Genomic DNA, 26,662 nt, shown 5'->3' with positions numbered 1-26,662 from the left:
GCTGTATCTCTTGCCCTACGGAGGTTTCTCACACTAATCCAAGAGCAAGCATGTGTTGATCCGTTCAGACAGCACCACGACGGTAACGTACATAAATCGCCAAGGCGCCGTGGGCTCTCGTCATATGTCACAACTCACCCGCCACGACTCAGGTCGCTGCGCGCCACTCACATCCCTGGCAACCGTAACATGACGGCGGATGACAGGTTTTGCCCAGTGGAGAGTGGAGGCTCCACCCCAGATGGTCCAGCTGATATGGACCAATTTGGCATGGCACAGATAGATCTCTTTGCCTCCCAAGACAACTCCCACTGCCCGCTCTGGTACTCCCTTACAGGAGCTCCTCTTGGGATAGACGCGCTGGCAGACAGCTTGCCCCGGGGGCTGCGCAAGTACGCATTTCACCCAGTGAGCCTTCTTGCACCGGTGCTGTGCAAGATCAGGGAGGATGAGAAACAGGTCATCCTGGTGGCCCCTTACTGGTCCACCCGGGCCTGGTTCTTGGATCTTACGCTCCTCGTGACAGCACCTCTCAGGCACCTTCTCAGGGACGGGGATCCCTCTGGCACCCGCACCCAGACCTCTGGAACCTCCACGTCTGGCCCCTGAAGGGGATGCGAAAGATCTAGTGGATCTACCACCTGCAGTCATAGACACGATCAACCAAGCCAGAGCTCCCTCCACCAAGCAACTTTATGCCCTAAAGTGGCGCTTGTTCGGTAATTGGTGTTCTTCTCGAGCCGAAGACCTGCAGAGGTGTGCAGTTCGGTCAGTGCTTTCATTCCTGAAGGAGAGGCTGGGGGGGAGAGGCTGTCCCCCTCCACCTTGGAGGTGTATGTAGCTGCTATTGCAGCCCACCACGACGCAGTAGATGGCAAGTCCCTAGCTAAGCATGACTTGATTATCAGGTTCCTGAAAAGCGGCCAGAGACTGAACCCTCCCCGGCCTAGCCTGTTCCCCTCCTGGGATCTCTCTGTGGTCCTCTCGGGCCATCAGAGACCCCCCTTCGAGCTGCTTGATTCAGTTGAGCTCAAGGCCCTCTCCCTGAAGTTGGCCCTCCTGATCATGTTAGCCTCCATCAAGATGGTTGGGGACCTGCATGCGTTCTCCCACGTACAGCTTCACAACCCTCGTGGTTTACCACATTTTACCTCCCCCTAGACTGGGCAGGATGTGGCCTCCACAGGGTCTTTTCCCCCTGAAAGAATAGGACCGGGAAAGACCGTTTATCGGCAGTTCACATAACACGGTCAGTGCATGGCGTTTTTATATGGGACACCTTGTTTCACTTCATTCGACACAACGTTGAGTGAGTGACAGAAGGGGAACATCATGGTTACTGTTGTAACCTCCGTTCCCCAAGGGAAGGAACGAGACGTTGTGTCCTGCCACAGCACTAGACCTACCACTGTAAAGGGCCGTACCTTATTTTCGGCTCCTCATGGGAAAATCCTTACTGGCACTCGCTGCCCCGCTTCCCTTTATACCCGTATGTCTGGGGCGGGGCATGCAAATTCTGTCTGCCAACTTGACATTGGCCTTTTCTCAGGTTCAGAGGTACGTTTGGCATCCCAGGAAGACCCCTTGTGTCACTTCATTCGACACAACGTCTCGTTCCTTCCCTCGGGGAACGGAGGATACAAAGGTAACCGTGACGTTTTATGTTACTATTTAGATAATGTGACAACATGCCCCGTTCTCACCAACAAATTATTTGATTACACATTTACTGATAATTTACACCAATAAATACTCTATTAAATTAATAATATACATACACCCTTAAAGCAACTAAGTATAAACGTTTTAAGAGTTTTAGAGTTTTGTTAGATTTCCATGCTTGTGGTTGTGACTTATTTTGACAGTCAAATTCCCAGTAAATACGCATCAACACCACTGATCTTTATAACTCAGTGGTCTACACACAATTATGTGTCGACTTGACCTCGCCTGTACACGTAATTGTGTGTTTGCCCTTAATAACACGTACAGAAGTTTTGTTGTCTTTACACGTTATACCTTAAGACATTTTTAATCTTTTGGCCTTCCATACTGACAAAACGCAAGAACGCAGGCTGTGAGAAAAGGGCAGATTGACCAACGATTGTTGGGGACTGTAGGATTATGATCATTGACATGACAAAAAAATAAACAATGGTATAATGACTTCTAAAGCCACATTTTGTATAGTCTAATCAAAGCTTAGTCTGCCATAAGAATGCAGTATATTTCTATCTGAATTTTTGTATTATTTTAATAGGTATTTGAATTATGGGGTGGTGGGGGCTTTATAAGCAAATATTGATATGTGAATAATTTGATTAACCATTCTGCATGTCATGCAATTAATTTGATTTAAAAAAAAAAAATTATTATCATTTGACAATGACAGCCCTATAGTGTTTATTCATTAAGAAAAATTATAGGAGTTCTGGGCTTTGGTTTTACATTTTAAACTTTTAAGTCTTAATTTGAAAAGATTCATGGTTATATTATCTCTTTGAAGGATGAATATCCTCTTGCCAGTCTTCCGTTGTTGGGCTACTCCATTACTATTCCTTCAGAGTCGGAGAACATTCATAAAGACTATGTCTTCAAGCTCCATTTCAAGTCCCATGTGTACTATTTCAGATCCGAGAGCGAATACACGTTTGAGAGGTACGTGAGGGGTATCTCCATTTGTGCTCATCTGCTATGCTTCACTCATAAGTTTTTCTCTGAGCATGTTCATATACTGCCCGCCTTGTTTTTTTTAGGTAACAGAGGAAAATGCTTTGATCATGTCTTCAGAAAAGACTATGTTCGGCATGGAATACTAGAATAGCTCTCACTACATACTGCACAGTATATGCTGTTTATACTACCTAGTAAATTTTCAAAATAGTATGTCAAGCAGTATTCAACCATAAATGTTTCAAACCACAGTATACGCTACATTGTTGACACAATTCCCAGTTTCCACTAATATAATTTCTGTCATAGGTGGATGGAGGTGATTCGCAGTGCGACCTGTTCTTCTAGTCACATCCGCTCTTTTAGCCGAAAAGATGTCTACTGACCAAAGAGAGACCTTTCAATACCTGCCTTCACCAACAAGCACTGCCCCAAACACCCACATATTGGGCATTTACACCAGGTTCTAAATCAGGTTCTAAGGAGTATCTTATTGCAGCGTTTTATTTTTTGAGCGGGAAATGTCTTGAGTGCTATATCGTTTGTTCACTTTATTGAAATAAGCAAGTCAGAATACTTTGGGTTTGTTTGTAAAGTATTGTAATTAGAAGACAATGTCAAAGTCAGCGTTGAAACAAGAGTCCAGAATTTACGAACTTAAGTAGATGTATTATTGTAACTGTCGAAAGATGGACGCATAAATGCTAATCAGGACAAAGTGAAAAACTTCCAGTTTTCGCACTTGTTTAAAATGTACAGAAGACATGATATACATAAAGCTAGCTTTTACGCAATGGGCCTCGTTCATAAAACATGAGTAGAATGAAATTCTGTGTAAATCATTGTGTAAACAGTGCAATTTTCGTAAAGATGGCTTTATGAATGGTTATTGAATTGACTGTGACCATTGATTTTAAAATGGTTTTACTAATGGAGTTTGTGAATTGAATGTGAACATTTATGCAAGAACGTTTTTGTTGAATTGTGTGCAATAATTTAGGTAAGAATTGTTTCATGAAGGGTTTTATTGAATTGAAAGTGACAACTTATTTAAGAATGATTTTACAAAAATTTTAAAGATTTTAATGTGACGATTTACGCAAGAATGGACGTACGAATTGAATTATTGAATTGAATGCGACAATTTATGTAAGAATGTTACTGAATGTGTCATTTTATGGTATAAATAATGTTTTTACATTTTACACATCATTTTTTTCTGCTCGTTTCATGAATGAGGCCAATTGATTTTAAAAACTGGATTGACTGAATTTTGTTTTTGAAATTTCCAGAAGATTTTTAAATGTAGTAACACCACAGTTTTTTTTACTCCAGGTTTAATGTTAAAAAGAGTTGATGCCTTCTGTCTGTATATGGATGAATCTCTTGAAAACTGTCAAGAACATGTCCGGGTCATATTTCACCCTGAAATCGGAAGAAAAACAAAAATAGTTTCCTTTTAAGACCATTCATATATTTTACATTGTGAAAATAGATAATTGATAATAATGCAAGTAATAACATTCTCATAACTAAAAAATAAATAAATTGTAAAATACGTTTGTAAAGTTCAATTGTAATATACTTCATGATAGTAGTTGATGTTGTGCATTTATTTTATGCTTTAAAAAATATATCATCTGGACATTATTATTTCTATATATTTTTTGCAACACAGGCAAATCTTTTTCAGTAAAATATACTTCATTTTCTTTGATTCTAGGGTGAAATATGACCCAGACATCAATACATTTAGATCACACCAATAGATCAATGTCTATGCACAACCTGGGTTTGTAATATTTTAGTATAAACCATCTCTGCTGGCCTGAGACTTTGACAGAGGCTGCCTTCCTGTCATTTGTACCACACTCTGAATCGCTTTCTTTTGTAGGATGCCATTTTTATAACATTTTTGATACTAACTATGAACCACTCCACACAAGTTTTGTGCACTATGGGGGAATTGTACAGAAGTCCTCGAGCATTCATTCTGTCATTGCAACTCCAGAAAAAACAAACATTTTGCTGCCTTTTATCTAACTGCTTGAGTGCCAAACTCTTTCATAATTCTGTAATTCTCTTTAATCTTCTTTATATAATTGTTTATGTTGTTGATGTTTTGGACTCTGTTGATCTTTTCATCATATGATCAAGCATATGAAAAAAACATGGATATGTTGGCAGAAATGTATGTTAGATGGTGAGTGACTATGTTCAGAAAAAATAAATCCATATGTATGAGATGCAGTGCACTTACTGAAATCTAAAGCCATGAAACAAACTGAGTTTGTATTATTCTATTGTAAAATTCAATACTTGTGTTCAACACTGACTCGCATATATTCAGTACAGATATCCAAATATGGAGTGTTTCCTAAGCAGTTCAAATATTTTTTCAAGGTCTTGTCATTATTCAAGTATTTTAAATGAAAGCTATTGTTACCAATTTACTTGCTATAGTTCAATCACTTTTTTTTTTAATCTCCCAATTTTTGGAATGCCCAATTTCCACTACTTACTAGGTCCTCGTGGTGGCGCGATTACTCACCTCAATCCGGGTGGCGGAGGATAAGTCTCAGTTGCCTCCACTTCTGAGACCATCAATCCGCACATCTTATCACATGGCTTGCTGTGCATGACACCGCAGAGACTCACAACATGTGGAGGCTCATGCTGCTCTCCGTGGAGTCACTCCGCTCACCTTGGAATCGAACTCGTGGCTCCTGGGGTGGTAGTCAGCGTCAATACTCGCTAAGCTACCCAGGCCCCACTTGCAACTCTTTTAATGTACAGTGGTGGCCAAAAATATTGGCATCCTTGGTAAATATGAGAAAAGAAGGCTGTGAAAAATACGTATATCCTTATTGTTTATCCTGTTGGTCTTTCACTCAAAATCTATCCTCAAATAGATATCAAACAATTCCAAACACAACACAAGTTTTATTAAAAAACGAATGTTTTTGTCGAATGTATGTGTGGCACAATTATTGTCACCCTTTAATTCAATACTCCCTTTGCCAAGTTAACAGCTCCGAGTCTTCTCCTTTAAAGCATACTGAGTTTGGATAACACATGCAAGGGATCTGAGACCATTCCTCCATACAGAATCGCTACATATCCTTCAAATTCCGAGGTCCACACTGGTGGACTCTCCTCTTCAGTTCACCCCACAGGTTTTCTTTTGGGTTAAGGTCAGGGGACAGGGATGGACATGGCAGGACCTTGATTTTGTGGTCCGTGAACCCTTTTTGTGTTGATTTTGATGTGTGTTTTGGATCATTGTCCTGCTGGAAGATCCAACCACAGCCCATTTTAAGCTTTCTGGCAGAGGCAATTAGGTTTTGATTTTTTTTTATCAGTTTGTATTTGATAGAGTCCATGATGCCATGTATCCAAACAAGATGTCCAGGACCTTTGGCATAAATACAGCCCAACAACGTTAAAGATCCACCACTATATTTAACCATGGCCATGATGTACTTTTCCATATGGCTCCCTCTTTGTGTGTGCCAAACCCATCTCTGGTGTTTGCTGCCAAAAAGCAAAAATTTTTTTAATCTGACCATAGAATCCAGTCGCATTTGAAGTTCCAGTAGTGTCTGGCAAACTGAAGACACTTGAATTCGTTGTTGGATGAGAGCAGAGATTTTTTTCTTGAAACCCTCCTAAAAAACTGCCAAAAACTAAAAAAGATATGAGCGCGAAGCGACTCCGCAACTGCTTTCGGGTCCTTGAATAACGTGTGAGTAAGGGCAGCTGGTGGACTTTCTGGTGCCCTCATAGGATAAGATGTGACCCCCTAGGGAGTTGGTGCCCAATTCACTGGTACTGGTAGTTTTGGAGACTTTCTGATCCCAAGACCCAACACATTTTTTTAATTCTCCAGCTGTGATCCTTGGAGAATTTTTGGCCACTTGAACCATCCTCCTCACCGTGTTTGGAGACAATATATACATCTTACAGGTTTTTTTTGGTTTGTTTGTTTGTTTGTTTAACTGCTAACACAAAGCTACACTGTAACCATAAAGTTTAACCCAAACCCTAAACATAAATCATGATTTTAATTGGAAAATGACTATAGTGTATACTAAAGAAGAAAGGAAACATTGGGGTTTGTAACAAGACGAGGGAAGCCTATTACAGTTTATTGAAATACATCAGTAATTTATTGCATAAATAACTAGATAGGTAAAGTTTGTCAAAATAAAATTTGATGTTTGCAAGTTTGATGATTATAGAAATTATCAACCTGATCTCATGAAATTTACATGACAATTGCAACATTTTTGCAAACCAAAATTACATGCTGAATTTATAAATTTGGCAACAGTTTCCCAGTGGCGGGGGCAAAAACAAGTGAAATGTTGTAAGCCGACAAGGTTTGTAAGGTGAATTTTAGATGGAGGTTTTAATGTGTAAAACATACTTCCCTAACCTAAAACTTTAGCCTAAACCTAACCAATAGTGTCCTAAAAGATAAATGAGAGGTGAATAAAACAGACATCCTTATCCTTAAACAACACCTAAACCTAACCTATAGTTTTTTAAAAGCAAATTCACTTCACAATTCATCTTGGTTGGGCTTGAACCACAATTTTCCTAGTTCAGTGTCCAACACTCAATCAGGTGAGCTACTGCAGAAGTTAATCACAACGGAATAAGTGTGTAAATGTTGGTGGGTCTATAATACAAGTGTTAAAATGTATTGTTTATCAAATAATGCTTTAAAATGTTTTTAAACCATAACATATAAGTGTGTGAGTAATAGAGCTAACCATTGTCTTAACCATTGTACCCGTGATTTGTGTGACAGCGAATAAAACGCAGTTGTTGTAGCACTTGTTAATTTCACCAGGAAAATGCAACAAAACGTAGAACATGGCACGTAAAAGTCAGTTTGCTTTTGTTAACGCAACGTTCATTCTCTGAGACTAGGTTGGAAATTCCAGTAAAACATACAGCTAGCTAGCAAGATAGGCAGATAGACCTAAGGCAGATCAAATGTTTGTTTTTGATTTTTTTTGACAGATGGAATTTGAATTATCAAACATTCCATCGGCCAATTTCAACATTCCGTCAATGTAAAACAATAGGATTTTTCTGATAACTGATCATCCACTGTGACAACCGCAAGTGAAAAATATGTTAGAACAAACATAGTACACTATTCCATAACAGTCTGAAGGTCTGTGCCAAATCTTGTGGTTCCTTTTCGAGAGGTCTCTCCTATTGCGTAAGTAGCTTACGCTATGGGAAAACTCAGTTTCTTGAGAAATATTGAAGTCTTTATGTAAAACGCATTGCAGCTGCACAGCAGACAGCAATGAGCGAGGCAGCTCGGTCATTAGCTGTGCTGCGGCAACTTGCTCGAACCAATGACGGGGCGACTCTGAACGCGCGACCGATGAGTGCGCTTCGCGCCCGCGCGCTCAGAGCCCGCCAAGATGGGCGTGGCTAAGGCTATATATTAGGCGCCCCGTCATGAGAGTTCTTTAGATTTAATCTCCTTCAGCAAAGACCTTCTCTTTGCTGGATCCTCCGGATTATTGGAGTCTTTTCACCCGCCGTCGACAAGCCTACAGCAGGACTGAAACGAGGACGCCAGCGCCTTCAGCCGCCTTTTAAAGCCTTCTGCTACGCCATCAGGCATGCATCACCTTGATATCCTTTTACTAAAAGCAATAACTTTGCAAGTGTTCGCCTCGGCGACGCTTTTTGTCCTTTAGTAAAAGAGCAAATTAGAGGCGTTGTTTCAAATGCCTTCGACCTGCGCCTCGTGCAGAGGCTCTCTTCCTGACGGGGACCGTCACATTCTCTGCGCTCGCTGCCTGGGACCTGACCACGCAGAAGCTGCTCTCACTCGAGGCTGATGCCGCCTTCGCCGCGAACGAGCCTGCTACCACCGTGCTGCCATCCCCTCTGTTCGAGCCGCGCAAGAAAAAGCAGCGCTCATGGAGGCCGCCAGAGCACGCGGGGACTGGCCCGGCGTGACGTCACTGAAGTCCGCGTGCTCTGGCGGCCTCTGTGAGCGGCGCTTTTTCTTGCGCGGCTCGAACAGAGGGGATGGCAGCACGGTGGTAGCAGGCTTCACCACCACCTGAGGACTCCCTGCCGCCAGTTCAATTCACGCAGGCAGACCAGCACCCCTCCAGAGCGGTGGGTCTCGTCTCGTTCGGCGCGTCAGGGGACGACGGTGAAAAGGATGACAGCCTTTCCATTGACGCTGCATCCGACGACTGGCCGGGCTCGGCCTTCGACCCCGCGCCGTCGACATTAGCGGACACGAGCAGGGGCACCAGCATGGACTCAGAGATCGTCCGCATCCTGTCTAAAGCCGTGGAAGACTTCGGGCTCGACTGGTCTTCTCCGGAAGAACCCGCCCGCAGCCGGCTGGACGAGTGGTTCCTGCAAGGCGCCGGCAGGCCCTCGACAGAGACCCTCCCCTTTCTTCCCGAAGTTCACGACCGAACTCACAAAGTCGTGGAAAGCCCCGCACTCTGCTCGCCTGAAGCCTTCTTTCTCTTCCTCGCTCTCCTCGGTGGACGGCGCGAGAGAAAGAGGCTACGAGGGAACCCCGCCCCTCGAGGAGGCTATGGCCAACCATCTGTGCCCACCCTCCACCGCTGGATGGAAAGCCAAAGCTTCTCATCCCTCGAAGCCCTGCTGATCTACCTCAGCTCTCGCCTGTCGCACATATGCCACCGCCGGCCAAGCTGCGTCAGCGCTTCATTCCATGGCTGTTCTGCAGGTCTATCAGGCCAAACTTCTCCGCACCATGGACGAGTCTGGACCTGAACCTGAGGCTTGCAAGGACCTGCGCAGCGCCACTGATGTAGCCCTGCAAGCCACAAAAGCCACCGCCCAATCCATCGGCCGGGCCATGGCTAACCTGACTGTCCTTGAGTGCCATCTGTGGCTGACACTAACAGAAATGAAGGACGCGGATAAGGCGCCATTCCTCCGCGCCTATCGCCCCAAGCGGCCTGTTCGGACCGGCAGTAAGAGAGTTCGCTGAACGCTTCACTGAAGCCCAGAAGAATTTGCAGGCTATGCGTCACTTCCTGCCCAAGCGCTCCAGCTCGTCACAGAGCTGCCAGAGACCGCCTCAGCTGCAGCAGCGAGCCAGGGCGGCGCCTCCCGTCTCCCAGCCCAGACCTGAAACGGACGCTCGACGCCGCTCGCGTTCCGCTAACCGAAAGCAGCCGCCTGAGCGACGGGGACCTCGGCCCAAGATCGTGCTGAACCCGGAGCCTCGTAAGTCTTCCTAGCCATAGGAAGAAAGAGAGAGAGTGCGTGTCTCGCAAAAGCCGGACCACTCTCTCCAAAACGTGTAAAACATTACCCAGTCCCCTTACAAGCGGCTGGAAATGTCTGTACAGCAGTCAATGGGCCAGTCACAGAACTCGCTCACCTGCAATCAAACGCCGTTTTAACGGCAACACACAGAAATCACAAAAGAGTCATTTTCTGCCTGTGTCACTAAGGGGTCACGTGTCCACACTAAAGTACGCATTCCCACATATCAATACTGTCCAAACAGTGCCGAATACTTCCCCAGCTCAAGCTGGACGCCCCATAAATGTGGATCGTGTGCCTATTGTCATGTATGCACCACTACACACAAGCACTGTTCCCACAGTTATAAACACTTCCCCAGTAAAAGCGGGAAATACTATAAAGGTAGCGCGCGTGCCTGCAGTCATGCATGCACCCCTACACACAAACACTGTATGCATGCCCAAAACCCCCGCCGTAGCGGAGGCTTTATGAAAATGGCGCGCGTGCCTACTACGGTATATGCACCCCCACCCATAAGCGCTGCCCATACAGTTTCAAACAGTTCTCTGGCTCATGCCGCGAAACTCCCCGCTAAGAACGGGAACCTTTATGAAAGTGCCGCGCGTGCCTATTACAATGTATGCACCCCCACCCGTAAACACTGTCTATACAGTTTCAAACATTTCTCCAGCTCATGCTGCGAGCATTACGGAGATAGCGCGCGTGCCTGTAATCTCACACGCACCCCTGCACTCGGCACTCAACAAAGCTGCTCAGCGCGCTCCCGCGCCTCTGAGAGCTGTAAGCTCAGTGTTAGCACAAGGAAATTCGCCGGCAGGGCCCATACATCACTGCGACACGCCCCCAGCCAGCATTCAGCCCATATCTGTGCGAGAAAAATCCCCGACATGCCGAAATGTGTTTTGAACATAATAAAACACGGTTACTCGCTTCAATTCACTCGCAGACCACCCCGCTTTTCAGCGGTGATCGAGAGGAAAGATGTTTCACATGTTCTACGCACCGAGGTGCTCAAACTGATAGAGAAGAGCACTATAGAAACTGTTCCTCCCTCTATGAGCGAGGCAGGTTTTTACAGCCGCTACTTTCTCGTCCCGAAAAAGGACGGTGGCCTCTGCCCCATCCTAGATCCCAGACATCTGAACAAAGCTTTAATGATTCGCTCGTTCAGAATGTTAACGACCAAACATATCCTCGCGCAAGTTCGCCCCGGGGATTGGTTTCTATCAGTGGATTTGAAAGACGCTTACATTCACATTCCGATAGCGCCTCATCACATTCCATTTCTGAGATTCGCTTTCGAGGGACAGTCATACCAGTACGCAGGCCTATCATTGGCCCCCTGTACATTCACGAAATGTATGGATGCAGCACTTTCCCCCCTGAGACAGCGGGGAGTGCGAATACTGAATTACCTCGACGATTGGCTAATCCTAGCACAATCAGAGTCAGTTAACGACGCACAGATCTTGGATTATCAGCCATCTAGAATGTCTGGGTCTGAGAATCAATTTTGCAAAGAGCGTGCTATCCCCCAGCCAGAATATCTCTTTTCTGGGAATAGTGCTAGACTCAGTGCAGATGACGGCGCCTCTCATCAGAGCCTGCCGCTATTCGGCGCCTTGCAACATCATTCAGAGCGGGCGCACGCGCCCCCGTCAAACGATTTCAAAGGATGCTCGGTCTCATGGCCTCGGCATCAGCTGTACTCCAGCTAGGATTGTTGCACATGCGTCCTCTCCAATGCTGGCTCAAGAGCCGTGTCCCCACTCACGCGTGGCGCTCAGGCCACTTTTTAATCAGAGCGAATCATGGCTGTATAAAAGCCCTGACGCCCTGGAAGGCCGTCGACTGGTATCAAACCGGCGTGAGTCTGGGCGTGAACACACGGAGAAAAATGATCACGACAGATGCCTCCAAAATAGGATGGGGGGCCCTTTACGAGGGCAGGCCTGTCTCCGGTTTTTGGTCAAACCTGGAAAAGCGCCTACATATAAACTGTCTGGAAATGAAAGCGGTCGCCTTGGCTCTCAGAGCCCTGCTTCCGTACCTGAAAAACGAACACGTCCTGGTCCGAACGGACAACATGACGGTAGTATCATATATAAATCACCAGGGTGGACTCAGGTCGAGCTCCCTGCACTCTATGGCCAGGGAGCTCATCTTATGGTCACAGCACAACCTGCGCTCGCTGAGAGCAGCGCATGTGCCAGGCATCCTGAACCAGGGAGCGGACATGCTGTCCAGAGACAAAGTTCTCCCAGGAGAATGCTCTCTCCACCCCCTGACGGTTCAGTGGTTATGGCAAACCTTGGGCGAAGCAGAGGTCGACCTCTTCGCCTCCAGGGAAAATGCGCACTGCCCTCTTTTCTTCTCAAAGAGCACGGATGCGCTCGCCCAAGTCTTGCCGAGCCGCCCCTTGTATGCTTTTCCCCCGATCGCGATGCTAGCTCAGGTCATCAGTCAGATCAGGGAGGTGAAATGTGCAGTGCTCCTGGTAACCCCACTCTGGAAGAACCAGACGTGGTTTCCAGAACTGATGCAGATGATGCAATCTGCCCCATGGCCGATTCCGTTGAGGCTGGACCTCCTCAGGCAGGCCAACGGGATGATTCTTCATCCCCGCCCCGATCTGTGGGCCCTTCATGCATGGCCCCTCAACGGGTTCCAGAGAACCTCCCCAGCGGAGTGTTGAGAACCATCACTGAGGCGCGAGCGCCCTCTACGAGTCACTTATATGCCCAAAAGTGGAAAGTGTTCAGTGACTGGTGTGATACCAAGAGCTTGAACCCCAAATCGTGCGAGATACCAAGTGTACTCACCTTTTTGCAAGAGCTGCTGGAGGCGGGCCGCACACCCTCCACGCTCAAAGTCTATGTGGCTGCCATAGCGGCGTCACACAATCCTGATAAAGGACGCTCATTAGGGAAAAACAACCTAATCATTCGTTTCCTAAGAGGCGCTAGGAGGATGAACCCTCCTCGCCCCCCCTTGGTACCGATCTGGGACCTGGCCACGGTCCTGAACGCACTCAAGAGTGCCCCGTTCGAACCTCTCCGAACCGTGCACCTTAAACAGCTCTCGCTCAAAACTGCGCTCTTGCTGGCACTCGCCTCAGTCAAGAGAGTGGGCGACCTGCACGCGCTGTCATCAAGCGCTGCTTGCCTGTAATTTGGACCGAACGACTGCAGAGTTGTCCTTAGGCCAAAGCACGGGTATATTCCTAAAGTGCTCTCCACACCCTTCAGAGTACAGGTGATATCTCTGGCAGCGCTATCGTCTTCAGCAGACGAAAGCGACGCTAATTTACTCTACCCGGTCAGGGTGCTCAGAGTATACTTGGAACGTTCTGCCTCGTTCAGACAGACGGAACAATTATTTGTATGCTTTGGCGGCCGCACTAAAGGTCTCGCAGTTTCAAAGCAAAGAATATCGCGCTGGATAGTAGATGCTATAGCGCTGGCTTATGAAGCCAAGGGCCTTCAATGCCCCTTAGGCATCAGAGCTCACTCTACGAGGAGCATGGCCTCCTCGTGGGCGTGGTCGAGTGGGATACCCATTGAGGATATTTGTGCGGCGGCAGGCTGGGCCTCGCCTTCGACATTTATCAGGTTTTATAACCTACAGGTCCCCTCATTGCATTCCAACATTCTATCAGCCTGACTGTAGTATGGACTGGAGTACGTATATGCTGAGCATTATCTCCTCCCTTATAAGGTCCGTCTCTGACTGACTTAGAGAGTTTTTTATGCATATCAGTAAATAGAAAAATCAGTACATAAGATATGAGCGTGTGTTTTTACAATGAGCGCCCCAACATGGGCCAACTTGGGGCAAAGGCGCTCTGTATTATCCCATTATATAGCTCGCCGTTGGCCGGCTCGTTGAATAATCACTGTGCTTTAAGGCTCTGGCATCTGCCTCTGGCTTTATAGAGCGAAGTCAGCACGCACGGCGTTTTGCATGGTGTTCCCATAGCGTAAGCTACTTACGCAATAGGAGACACCTCTCGAAAGGGAACGGCTCGGTTACTAACGTAACCTCGGTTCCCTGAGAGGAGGGAACGAGTATTGCGTAAGCTGCCGTGCTTGTGCTTGTTCAGTCGCTTCAGTCGATTGAACCTAAAGAACTCTCATGACGGGGCGCCTAATATATAGCCTTAGCCACGCCCATCTTGGCGGGCTCTGAGCGCGCGGGCGCGAAGCACGCTCATTGGTCGCGCGTTCAGTCGCCCCGTCATTGGTTCGAGCAAGTTGCCGCAGCACAGCCAATGACCGAGCTGCCTCGCTCATTGCTGTCTGCTGTGCAGCTGCAATGCGTTTTACATAAAGACTTCAATATTTCTCGAGAAACGGAGTTTTCCCATAGCGTAAGCTACTTACGCAATACTCATTCCCTCCTCTCACGGAACCAAGGTTACGTTAGCAACCGAGTCGATATGGCTTAAAAGCTCTTGTAGCAGTTAGCGTTAGAAATTCGGTTATTCTCTGTTTAGGGATTTTTTAAAAAGTTTAATAGAATAACATGTTGGCTTCATCAGGTAACATAAATATAGAATAAGTAAGTACATTTGTTCACAGAAATTACAGTGTTTCCCACAGGATTTTGTGAGACTGTGGTGGGTGGACCTCGGGCCCTCAAGATTGGTTGTATAGATATGAATGATGATGACACAGCAAAATAGTCACACCACCAAAGCATAAACGAGACAGAGTTTAATGTAGTTTACAAATGGTCAAAAAATTTTATCGACAAGAGCATACATTTGAGCCAGGGCTCGACATTATGCATTGTCATGTGCTTGTCCTTCGTACAAGTAAATTGGTCATACACTTGTCTGAGTAAAAGTTACTTGTCAGGAGAGAAAAAAGGACATTTAAATTGCATGCTCAAGTAACATGTCAAAACCATGTTGAATATTTTTCTAAAACTATGACTGATGACTCAAGTGTAGCTTCAAAACCACAACAAATAATAACACTAACTAATATATTAATTATGGAAGAATGGTTTCAATTTCTGAAGTAATTATTCAAGACTAGTAAACAGTCAGTAATAAAAAAACAATAAAAAACTGATTCGAAATAATAGAACAAAAAATACAAATTCAGAAAATTCAGTGCTTTTTAACAGCTTTAAAAGTGTTTAACAGCAGTAGGCTATCAAGCATTCATGTACAAATTCTAAATGAAATACAGCATAAAACTACTACTTTAAAACTACTGTCTTTACTGTATGATTATACATTAATACTTTTTAGAGCTACCCAGTCAAAAGTAGTGACTGCTTTCTCATTTTCTTATGTTTGTTTGATTATTATAATGACACATTAGACAGCAGCAGGTCTATTAACTTACATTTACACTTACAAGTCCGATATTTGAATACAAATCTGCTTTTTTCTCAGCTGTTTACGTTCACTTTTGACATCACTCTCTTGTATACTTCACCAAGACTGTAATTTTGGCAGATTTTTTTATAAGTATTTAACCGTCCATGTGCGCATTAGCGCAAGCATTTTCGAAACATGCATGTTCAGCACACACATACACCACCTGTCAATCAAAAAGGGTGCAGCTGTTACTAGATCGCTAGCTAATTATAAAATTAAGTGCTCTGGATTACTTTCAACAGCAGAATAAGAATATGAACTTTCTAATAAGTGACACAGGCCTGTAGGCTATCACAAATATAGCTGGTTATTTTTTTGTTATTGATGTTTTAATCAGTCTGCTTGTCCGGTCAGGCAAGTAAAAATTCCCCATCAAAAATCCACTTGCCCCAGACAAGAATTAAGCCACTGGTGATAACGTTAATGTTAGATATTTGGTTCCAGTAATGTTACAGAGCATGCGCGAGCAGGGGGTCAGTCAGTCAGTGCTGACTGACTGGGAGTGAGAGATGCTTTGCTGAAGCAACGCCGCAAAACACAACTTTAGAGATCTTTTATGTTATTATGAGAAGTGTAAAAAAATATTTTTGTTTAATTATAAAACTGTGGCAGGACAAATTAGATTGTGGTGGGTAATTAATGGGAAACACTGCATTACTTAAAGTGTTGGATATTAGGCCAACTAAAATGTGATGCCTGTAGCTATTGTATTGATTAGAAATTCTGTTTATTGATTGATCATTCTCTATGGGAATAAAAGTTGTACCCTTTTGTATGAGAAAAGGCCATCTCATAAGAATTATCAAGAGTTTACATGGATTGCTTAATCTAATTCGGGGCATCTATCTTCTTGATATGCATATTCCAGTCCGTGGTCACCATAAGAATCGTAGTTCTCATATGTTGGGTTCTGGAGCCACTCTGGCTTGTAAGTAGTTGTGCTGTACACAAACGTCTCGACGATGCTTCCAGACTTTGGGTTGTTTTCACCTTCACCGACCCATTCCTCCACCTCCAGTTTGACCAGTGTCCGCTGGTACATGTGTGGACAACCTTCAAACCAGTCCAAAAACTTCAGCATCTTCTCATCTACACTATAAATCTCCCCTCGGACATGGTGACCTTTCCCAGGGACGTTTAGCAAAAAGGGGATGTTGTATTGAGTGGCGATCACTAATGGGTATGAGTCCACTGTGCGAGCTTGTGCGAGGAATTCCACTTTACCATTGGCAGCATCGAGCATCCTGTGGTAGTTGGGTTGGCCACTCTTCAGTGTGCCGTACACAAAGACTTGAGTCATCTTAATCGTTATAACAGAACACCAACAATGGCCTGTTGATAAAATATATGACAATCTCCAATATACAGTATATAACTGTCAGGTTGAAGTCTTAAATTGACCCTGTCCCAACTTCTTTGGAGCATGTTGCAATCATTTGATTTGAAATGTGGGTGTATAAATAAATACATTTGCAAGGTTAAAAACCAATATACGTTGTGCTAAAGTGCTTTCAATATAGCACAGGGTGAATTTAATATACAAGTCACTACTTTTTGTTTTGATTAGCGAGGTAAAGTTGGTTGTAAGTTCGATATTCGTTTGATTTTCGCCTATGGTGTTTAAGGGACCGTCTGAAAACTCAATACTGTGCTAAAACGTCACAGGCGCCTGATCATTCATTCAATTGCCTTGCATGCTCTAGCATGCACTGTCTGACTGACTTAAACTACAGGTGAAATGATTACAGTATTATCATACGAGTACAGTTTTCAATTATTTTTATAAATAAAATCATAAAAATACAACAAAATTATATTTTCACATTCCAACTATTCAAGACCATTCAAGACTATTTTCATAATATCGTTTAATTTTGATCAAAGGAATGAGTAGTTTCTATATACGTATATAGTGTAGCTATATAGAGTGCCCACATTAATAATAATAACCAAATGATGATCGAAAATAACGAGCACGTGTACCAAAACTAACCTGCTCTTCCAAATATTAAATTACAGAAATGAAAATATAAACAGAATGTAAATAGAGCAGTAATTCTCTTACCGATCTTATGAGAAGTTTCTTAATCGACAGTACAACACGAAGGACTTTTGACCTTCGGACTGCGAGTTTGATGGTTTGACGTTTCAGAGACGCGGGTTTGACATTTGGACTTTTGGTCGAACATTCATCTTCATCACAGTCAGAAATAATAATATATAACTGGACTGCATACAGTACTTCCGTGTTCCAAATAAGGAACGCAAGGAAATTACGTCTCTGTAATGACCATGTCATAGGGCACATGAGGCTGTAGGGGTAGTGTGGTTTCAGATCGAGAGACAAATATCTATTTATTTTGTATTTCATTTTATTTTATCATATTGCATCATACATATATCATAAAACAAAATACAAGTAAAAAAAAAAAAGACAAGGAATTAATTGCCAAAGAACACTTTTAATTACAGAATTAATTATTGTTTCATTAATTTGTTAGTAATACATCATTTAATTATTTAATAATACATTCAATATTATTTTATTAATTAATAACATTGACAATAATAATTACTATTAATAATTTTCAGTACGTTTAATTAATAGTAATATACTGTATATATAAACAACTAATAATATGAATATTGTCAAAATTGAATTTTAGGGTAACAATACAAAGTTTAGCTAAACAAAATGTTTAACTTTAAACAAGAAAATATAAATTAATACGTATCCCCATAGTAATTTCAGACCTATCAAACTACTGTGTTAAAAGGCATAACTTTCAAGGTCTGATTGTGATTGACTTTTTAGGCTGGATGAATCTAACCGCTCAAACAAAAGTGAAATGGCGCCATCTAGTGAGAGATAGGTCAATTTTTTTTAGACATTTACTGTTACAAGCCAGCTAAGAAGATGTGTTTAATTTAATGTTAATACACGTGACAGCAGTAAATCATCATTCTACTTTAATTTTACAGTAATAACTAATGATTTGTTTTAAATCATGACCTCACAATAGTTCTGTGGGGTTATCGTAGGTCAAAACACAAAAGACCAGGTTGAAGATTCAACTAACTTACTTTGTATTGAAGATTAGTAATGTGATGCACAAAGCTTTTTGAAACCTCTACAAACATGAACTACTTCAAAAGCTGTCTTATTTTTAAATATAAACAATCTATTGGGTTTCAATGCAGGCACTGCTATGGACAAAACAACAACAACAACAACAACAATCTAGTCAATAGCGCATACTGCTTGATCAGTTCAGACAGATACTTTGGTGCAAGACCATTAAGAGATTTGAAAACAAACATCAAAATCTTAAAATTAATCCTAAAATGGACAGGCAACCAGTGAAGAGAGGAGAGAATAGGGGTAATGTGTTCCCGCTTTAGTGTACCCGTCAACAGGCTGAGCTGCTGCATTCTGGACCCTCTGCAGTCTGGAGAGAGAGCCTGACTAATACCTACATAGAGGCCATTACAATAGTCCAGACGCGAAAAGATAAAAATATGAAGCAGTCTTTGAAAGTCTATAAAAGACAGGAAAGATTTAACCTTGGTGAGCTGTCTCAATTGGAAAAAACTAGACTTAACTACTAAGTTAATCTGTTTATCCAATTTAAATTCACAGTCCATAATCACACCCAAATTCTTAACATATGGTTTCACTAGTGGATTCAATTCCCCAAGAACCACCTGTAAGGATTCATAAGTGCCACCCGGCGTGAACAGCATGACTTCTGTTTTTCTTTCATTAAAATTTAGGAAATTCAGTGCCATCCAGGCCTTAATTTCCTCAAGACACTGTAATAGAGGCTTAACGTATGAGTGTCTCTCCTTTTCAAAGGCAGATAAATTTATGTATCATCTGCATAAAAATGAAAAGAGATGCCAGACTTCCTGAAAATGTGTCCCAGGGGAGCAAATACAAGGCAAACAAAATAGGCCCCAAAATGGAGCCCTGGGGGACCCCACACGTAAAAGAAGCCGTTGAGGATGCAAATTCTCCTAGGCGAACTAAGATAGTTCTTTCAGTCAAATATGATTTAAACCATGCCAACGCAGTACCCTCAATACCAGCACATTTTTCTAAGCGTGTAACCAAGATCTTATGGTCTATGGTATCAAATGCAGCGGACAGATCCAGTAAAATTAGAATTGCACAGTTCCCCGAGTCAGTAGTAAGTGACAAATCGTTAGAAACCTTCAACAGTGAAGTTTCCGTACTATGCTGGGACTTAAAACCAGACTGAAACACTTCATGGATACCATGTAGATCTAGGAAAGCATTCAATTGTCCAAATACAACCTTCTCCAGTAATTTCGACAGAAATGAAAGTTTCAAGATAGGTCTAAAATTAGCAAAGACTGTGGGATCCAGGTTAGATTTCTTGATTACTGGTTCCACTGATGCATGTTTAAAAGACTTAGGTACGACTCCCGAGGCCAGGCTGCTATTAATAATCACAAGTACAATAGGACCAATAGCATCCAGTGAGTCTTTTAGAAGACATGGAGGAACAATATCCAAACAACATGAGGATAATTTCATTTCAACAAAAAACTCCCTCAGAGAGACAAGAGACACCGGCACAAACTGATCAAAAACAGCAGTGCACTCAGAGGAAACGGATAAAAAAGTCAAAGGGGGGGATATATTAGATCTAATAGCCTCAATCTTATCAATAAAAAAGTGTAAAAAATGTTCACACAACTCGGCAGAAGGCTGTAAACAAATAGCTTGGGGAGTGTTCAGAATAGCATTAATAGTACTGAACAGCACAGCTGGCTTATGGGAATTGTTACAGATAACATTAGAGAGATACTTTGATTTCTCTAATCTAACAGTTTTTTGATATTTAGACAAATTGTACTGTAAAATATCAAATGAGATCTGTAATTTATCCTTCTTCCAGCGGCGTTCCGCCCTTCTGCATTCCAGCCTTATGGCTCGAGTAGCAGCATTCAGCCACGGTTGAACTCTAATTTTTTCACGAATCGTCTTGAAAGGGGCAACTGTATCCAAAATATTTTGACAAGTTAAAAAGAACGATGTAGTTAGTTCTTCGGTATTAAGCCCACATGCGGGCATTGAATAATCAACTTCATTTGCATTAAAAGCTTCAGAAAATAATTGAGCAGTTGAAGGGTTAATTGCCCGACAGCGACGTTGTGGAACAGTCACTTTGGAATCACGAGAAATACATATTTCAAATAAAACAGGCAAATGATCAGAAAAAGTGGCATCACAGACTTCGATGTTACTAATAGGCAAGCCATATGTCAAAACCAAATCTAGTGTGTGACCACATGTATGTGTGGGACTAACAACAAACTGAGTTAAGTTAAAAAACTCAACAAGATTTAAAAAAGCTGTGGCCAAAGGCCTGGCGGGACAGCACACATGGATATTAAAGTCCCCCACAATTAAAACCCGGTCATATTTGGTCATGATTCCAGCTTAAAAATCCGAAAAATCATCAATAAAGTCCTTGTTATATTTGGGTGGACGATAAACAACAGTGCATAACACAGGATAACTCAGACTTAATTCAAAAACACTCAGTTCAAAACTGGAGTAGGAGGATTTAATTTAAATGTTCTTTAAAAATAGTTGCTACTCCGCCTCCTCGTCCCGTGAGCCGTGGAGAGTTAAAATAGGTACAGTTCAGAGGTAAAACTTCAGAAAAAACACTTGACTCACCAACACCGATCCAGGTCTCAGTCACACACAACATGTCCAAGTCCTTGGATGTAAAAAAGTTATTCAAAATGAAGGATTTGTTAGCTAGTGATCTAAAATTCACCAAGGCTAACCTCACTGGAGTTGAGTCTTTCAATGACTGCAATTCATGGGCCAAAGACCGATGGAGAGTTGCGTCCACACCTCTTTTAAAGCGGGATGCCCGATAAATTCTGACCGGAGGCTCTTTATCCACATCCACATCAGTCGCAGGAACCAACCACCTGGTTGAGAAGCAGATCAATATTTAAAGTATTAGTTCACCCAAACATTTTAATTCTCTCATAATTTACTTATCCTCATACCATACCAGATGTGTATGACTGCCTTTCTTCTTCAGAACACAAATGAAGATTTTTAGAAGATTATTTCAGCTCTGTAGGTCCATTCCATTCAAGTGAATGGGTGACAACTTTTTCAAGCTCCAAAAAGCACATATAGCAATCATTAATTAATTAATAATTAATGCCTTCTGAAGCTAAATGCTAGGTGTGTTTAAGAAATAGATCAACATTTCAAACATTTTTACAAACAATTCATGATGGTCAAGGTCAAGCGCGTTGGCAAGTTCACACGAGAACTGGCACGTGGAATACAAAAAAAAACAAAAAACAAAAATGGATGCGCAGTGTTGTTTACAAAAATGGAGCATAGATAATCATACATAGATGTCTCAGTTGGCTGGTTTGGATACATCATCTGCAGCACCATCTTAGAACAGTGAAAAAGGAGAGCTATTTGAATCGGTTGGAATACAAGTGAATGGAGGAGATGCCTCAGACCAAGCTCCTTACATAGACCGCTGCATTAGCTGCTTTTGTGTGTAAACAGTATCGTGGTCCATAGAAACAGCTGCTAATAAGGTATCTAAGATTAATGTCTATGCAGAGGAAGCTTCCGCGCTTACAGGCAGTTCGAACTTCACCATCGTTAACGTACAAACCTCAAGCTGGCCAGAAGCAAACATTTTACTAAAAAAAGTTTTATATTTTGATCTATTTCTTACACACACACACACACACACACACACACACACACACACACACACACACACACACACACACACACACACACACACACACACACACACAGCGTTTTGCTTCAGAAGACATTAATTATACCACTGGAATATTGATTAGTTTTATAATAGCTACTTTTGGAGCTTCAAAAAGTTGGCAAGATTCACTTGCATTGTATGGACCTACAGAGTTTAAATATTCTTCTAATAATCTTAATTTGTGTTCTGCTGAGTAAAGACAGTCTTGCACATCTGGGATGCCATGAGGGTGAGTAAATTTTGAGAGAATTACAATTTTTGGGTAAACTGTTTCTTTAAGTCCTTTTTTCTTCACGTTTTTGATTATTCATATTCCTCATACATATCTACACCTACTGGGCAGGGAGGAAAATGTATGATAAAAAATTACTTAAATTGTGATCTGTTTCTCACCAACACCTATTATACTTTGTCTAAACACATGGATTTAACCACTCGAGTCTTGTGGATTACTTTCATGCACACTTTATGTGGATTTTGGAATTGTGAAGACCTACAGTGCTGAAATACTCATCTAAAAAAAATCTTAATTTGTGTTCTGTAGAAGAAAGAAAGTCATACACATCTGGGATGCCAGGAGGCTGAGTAAATGATGGAAGAATTTTCATTTTTGGGTGAACTATCCCTTTAACGTCAGATGCAGCTTTGCAGTTTCAGATGAAACATTTTTTAAATATAGCCACAGATTTAGCACTGCAGTGTGTATTCTTATCTTGGTTATGGGCGGGTGGTGTAGAGAATTGGTTTGAGTTGCAGTTTGTTGGACATGACCAGCAACAACACAATATGTGCTAATGTGACATTTTTATGATGAGCAAGGGGCATGTTGAAGAAGCAATAAGAGCAGATGTGGAATTTAGTGTTTTATCCAAACAGACAGATGCATTATTGTCCTAGGCGTTCCAAGAGCAAACAAAATATCTGGGTATTCCAGAGACACAGGTGCTTCAATATTCCAACAGCCAGCAACTTTGGCGTGCAAGAGCCTATTGACCCATTTAGCAAGACATTTTAATAATCTATGGCAATTGACGTCTGTGTAGTAATAAATGTCCATTGAGTAACATTACAAACCAATACGCGACTACAATGCAACTGCACCATGAAATCTCTGAATGCGATCCAGAAAAGACAACAGAATTTTTGAGAAGGGCCTGGCTGCAGCCCTCCATGCTTAGGTTCACCTGCACTTTCAGCTTTGTGTGGCATCTATGGCAAGCACGTGTATTAACTGTAAATACATAGATGAAAAAACATGTTTTATCATTTTTGAAAGGGAAATGGTACTTTATATTGAGTCAGGCTTGCCCTAAAAAAATAACAAAGAGCTATTCAAATCGTGAAGGCATGCAATCTCTTTAAAGTATTCATGTAATAAGTTTTATTTCCCCCTAGCACTTCTGGGAACTCTGCGTGGTTGACGAAGACATTGCTGAGGCCGTGGACAATTTAGTCAGTGCAGAGTATGTGTGGCAGCTGAACTGATCCAAGAAGAACATCTGAGTTTTCTACACTTCCAGTCTTAAGGTCCACTATAACACATTCTTGTTAAATACCACAAGACAAATGAGGACAATAAAGTTATAAAATTATTATTAGCATAAAATAATAATGGGAATTTATCATGCATTGTTTAAAGCAGGACAATGGCAACAACATATTCTTTTGTCTGTAGAAAATAAAGCATATTGGGCATGCCAGAAAAAAAAAATTATAATCCATTAATTATACAAAAGCCAGATGATGACATTAGGTCATTCTCAAGCTATTGAATTCTAAGGATCTTTTAATGCTCCTTACAAGGTCAACAAACCACCCCATGATACAGTGGGATAAGGTAATGATTGAACCTACCTTTAAAAATGATTGCCTTTTTCAAATGGACTTCCCAGTGTTGCTGTATTTTTCTGTGTGTGTGGTTGGCTTCAGGGCAGGGGATAAAGGACAATGGAAAAGCCTGCATCATGATGTGCACTGTGGTAGCACAGGGTTTTTATCCGTTGATAAAATTGAATGGTGCATCTGTAAAAATGGATAGATGAGACGAGTGAAAACTGTTAAATGTACAAAATCTCACCATTGTCTGGACTAATATATGAATAACGTCTTATGACTTTTCATGTGTGGTAGTTAAGACTTGTTCTCAGAGTTACATGGTAAATGGTCTGCACTTAAATATAACTTTAAAAGCACTTTAGTCTCATTCTAAAGTCTCATTCACCCATTCACACACACCAATGACTGTAGAGCTGCCATGCAAGGCACTAGCCTGCCATTGGGAGCAACTTGGGGTTCAGTGTCTTGCCCAAGGACACTTCAGCATGTGGAGTCATGTGGGCCGGGAATCGAACCACCAACCCACTCTTCCACCTGAGCCACAGCCACCCCATATTTTACTGTAATATGGGGCGACTTAATGTATTTTACGTACATTAAGTTTCATATAAAAAAAACACATCAAATGTTTAAGATTTTTAAAATGCTTTATTCCAAAAATAACAGTAGGTATTTTAATGTTAATGATATCATGTTGACACTGTAAGCAAGCAGCACTGCATTGATTTCATTATAATATCAGTAAACTGATTAATAATTCAACAAGCTTGCAGTGAATACACAGTTGGCAAGTTACAACTCAATGCTTTCACTGTATTAACAATATAATTAAAATACGACAGTACATTTCACTCGTAGTTTAACAATTTTGTTTGATGTGGTCCAGCCAGTTAGCAACAAAGCGATACAACACCATACCTACATTAACAGACGCTCTACAAGAAATACAAAGAAAGAGCAAACATTAAAAGATTAATAGACCATACAATTATCCTTTCTCTCCTTGTATATCAAAGATTAAACCTTCTAAACCTTGTACAATTGAGTATCAACAAATTCATACATACAGCCATGCTTGCAATTGCAAATAAAGGTCAAATTTCTTATGCGTGCTTGCCATTGACTTCACAGAAAGTTGAGAGGGCAGGTGAGCCTGAGAGCGGAGGGCTGCAGTTTGAGAGTGCTGCTGCCTGGGTGTGGAGGTCTGCAGCCAGACCCTATTGGAATTTTTGTTTTGGTTGAACTATCCCTTTAAAATGCTATTGAAGTAGGCGGATCAATAGGTTTTAGAACTGAAGAGAAGTTTATCTCTACTAAAGCATGAAGTAAAAAACAACTACGTTTGTGTTATCATCATGTACACTTGATGATTATTGGTGTTCATAATCTCCAACATTAACTCAAATCTTTATGCCGAAAAGGGTATAAGACATATTCATACTAGAAGGAAAATCGCAAATAGAGCAAAATCAAAAAAGCTCATATTCTGCCATCTGGTGATATTGTCATTTGGGTGTATCGAGTGTGAGATGGTCTTTGTGTCATGATGTAAAACTCATTATTACAGACACACAGCCAGATGTTTGGGAGTCAAACCCACAAGGACTCAGTGGTAGAATCAGGGACATTGACCGCCACATAATCACTCTCATTTATTCATTTTGTCCCCTCTGTGATAAGATAATTTCCCTGCAATGAAACACATCAAACTAGATTTTATCATATTCTGAAGAAAATGTGTATGGTGCCACAATGCAAGGGTGTTTGTTTGCTAGGGTGTCCTGCATAGTTGCCACTATGGTGTTGCATACTGTATGTGGTTGCTAAGGTGTTCTATGTGTTTTTTCTTTAGCACCTTGCTATGTGGTTACTGGGGTTTTTTAGTTTCCAGGGTGTTGCTATGCAGTTGATCAGGTGTTTTGAGTGGTTGTTAATGTGTTGAAATGTAGCTGCAATTGTATTGAGTGGTACCCATTAATAAACACTCAGAACATGTTAGCAACCCCATAGTAATTGCATAGTAACTCCCTGGCAACCTTGTAAAACACCATAGCTTAGTGGCATCGAGTTTTACAGATGTTACGTTCCATGTGTGTTTTGGTGTTTTTGTTTTTGTTTCTCCCATTCTATTTCTCTTCACTCTGCTATCTCGCTCTCAGGCATCTGCTTATTGGATACATCACCTGCCAATCATCATCAGGGCATTGTGACCTCACCCAATCCACTGCTGCCCTGCCCGTTTAAAAAGCCATCTGGCATTGTTTGAAATGTGCAGTGTGTACGTGTTCTTTTTGGTTTGAGATATTTTATCTTGTTTAATTATTGGTTTCTTTGAAACCTACTTGTTGTTACGTGTTACTTTGATAAGTGTGCCTTTTGACGCTGTTCAATGGAACTTGATGTTCTTTTGTTTTGGGGAAAAGAGAATAGGTATGCAGGTTGTGCGATATACATGGTACACGTAGTGATTTGATTGTTAGACACATTAGGTAAGGAGTGTGCGTCACCCCTTGTTTTTCTGTGTGTTTTCTTTAGAGTAGGTCATTTAGAGTTCAGAAGTAGATGCAGAAGTAGATGCATATTTTAGTATGTTTGAGCGTATCGCTTCTGCTCTTAATTGGTCCAGGAATGTATGGCCTCTGTTACTGCA

The 26,662-nt window shown here is 42.0% G+C and overlaps 2 protein-coding genes across 4 annotated transcripts in view; one reads left to right on the top strand and one right to left on the bottom strand.

Moving 5' to 3' along the window:
- LOC127651412 (FERM, ARHGEF and pleckstrin domain-containing protein 1-like) overlaps positions 1-5,047 on the top strand; it is a 145,436-nt gene extending 140,389 nt beyond the window's left edge. For all 3 annotated transcript variants that reach the window (XM_052137218.1, XM_052137219.1, XM_052137217.1), the window contains exons 26-27: positions 2,507-2,658; positions 2,983-5,047. In XM_052137218.1, coding sequence (XP_051993178.1) covers positions 2,507-2,658; positions 2,983-3,058 — 228 coding nt within the window. In that variant the 3' untranslated portion in view covers positions 3,059-5,047. The remainder of the gene's footprint in view (positions 1-2,506; positions 2,659-2,982) is intronic.
- Positions 5,048-14,683: 9,636 nt separating this feature from the next.
- LOC127651413 (gamma-glutamylaminecyclotransferase B-like) lies at positions 14,684-17,586 on the bottom strand. Its single transcript, XM_052137220.1, has 2 exons — positions 17,433-17,586; positions 14,684-16,699 (listed from the first exon to the last, which is right to left on the bottom strand). Exon 2 carries the CDS (start codon positions 16,665-16,667, stop codon positions 16,191-16,193), a length of 477 nt encoding a protein of 158 aa, XP_051993180.1. The 5' UTR covers positions 16,668-16,699; positions 17,433-17,586; the 3' UTR covers positions 14,684-16,190.
- Between the last annotated feature and the right edge of the window lie 9,076 nt (positions 17,587-26,662).

Source organism: Xyrauchen texanus, chromosome 11 (assembly GCF_025860055.1).
Source record: "Xyrauchen texanus isolate HMW12.3.18 chromosome 11, RBS_HiC_50CHRs, whole genome shotgun sequence".
Taxonomy (NCBI): domain Eukaryota; kingdom Metazoa; phylum Chordata; class Actinopteri; order Cypriniformes; family Catostomidae; genus Xyrauchen; species Xyrauchen texanus.
Note: the sequence above shows the minus strand (reverse complement) of the source record. Positions and strands in the feature narration are given on the sequence as shown.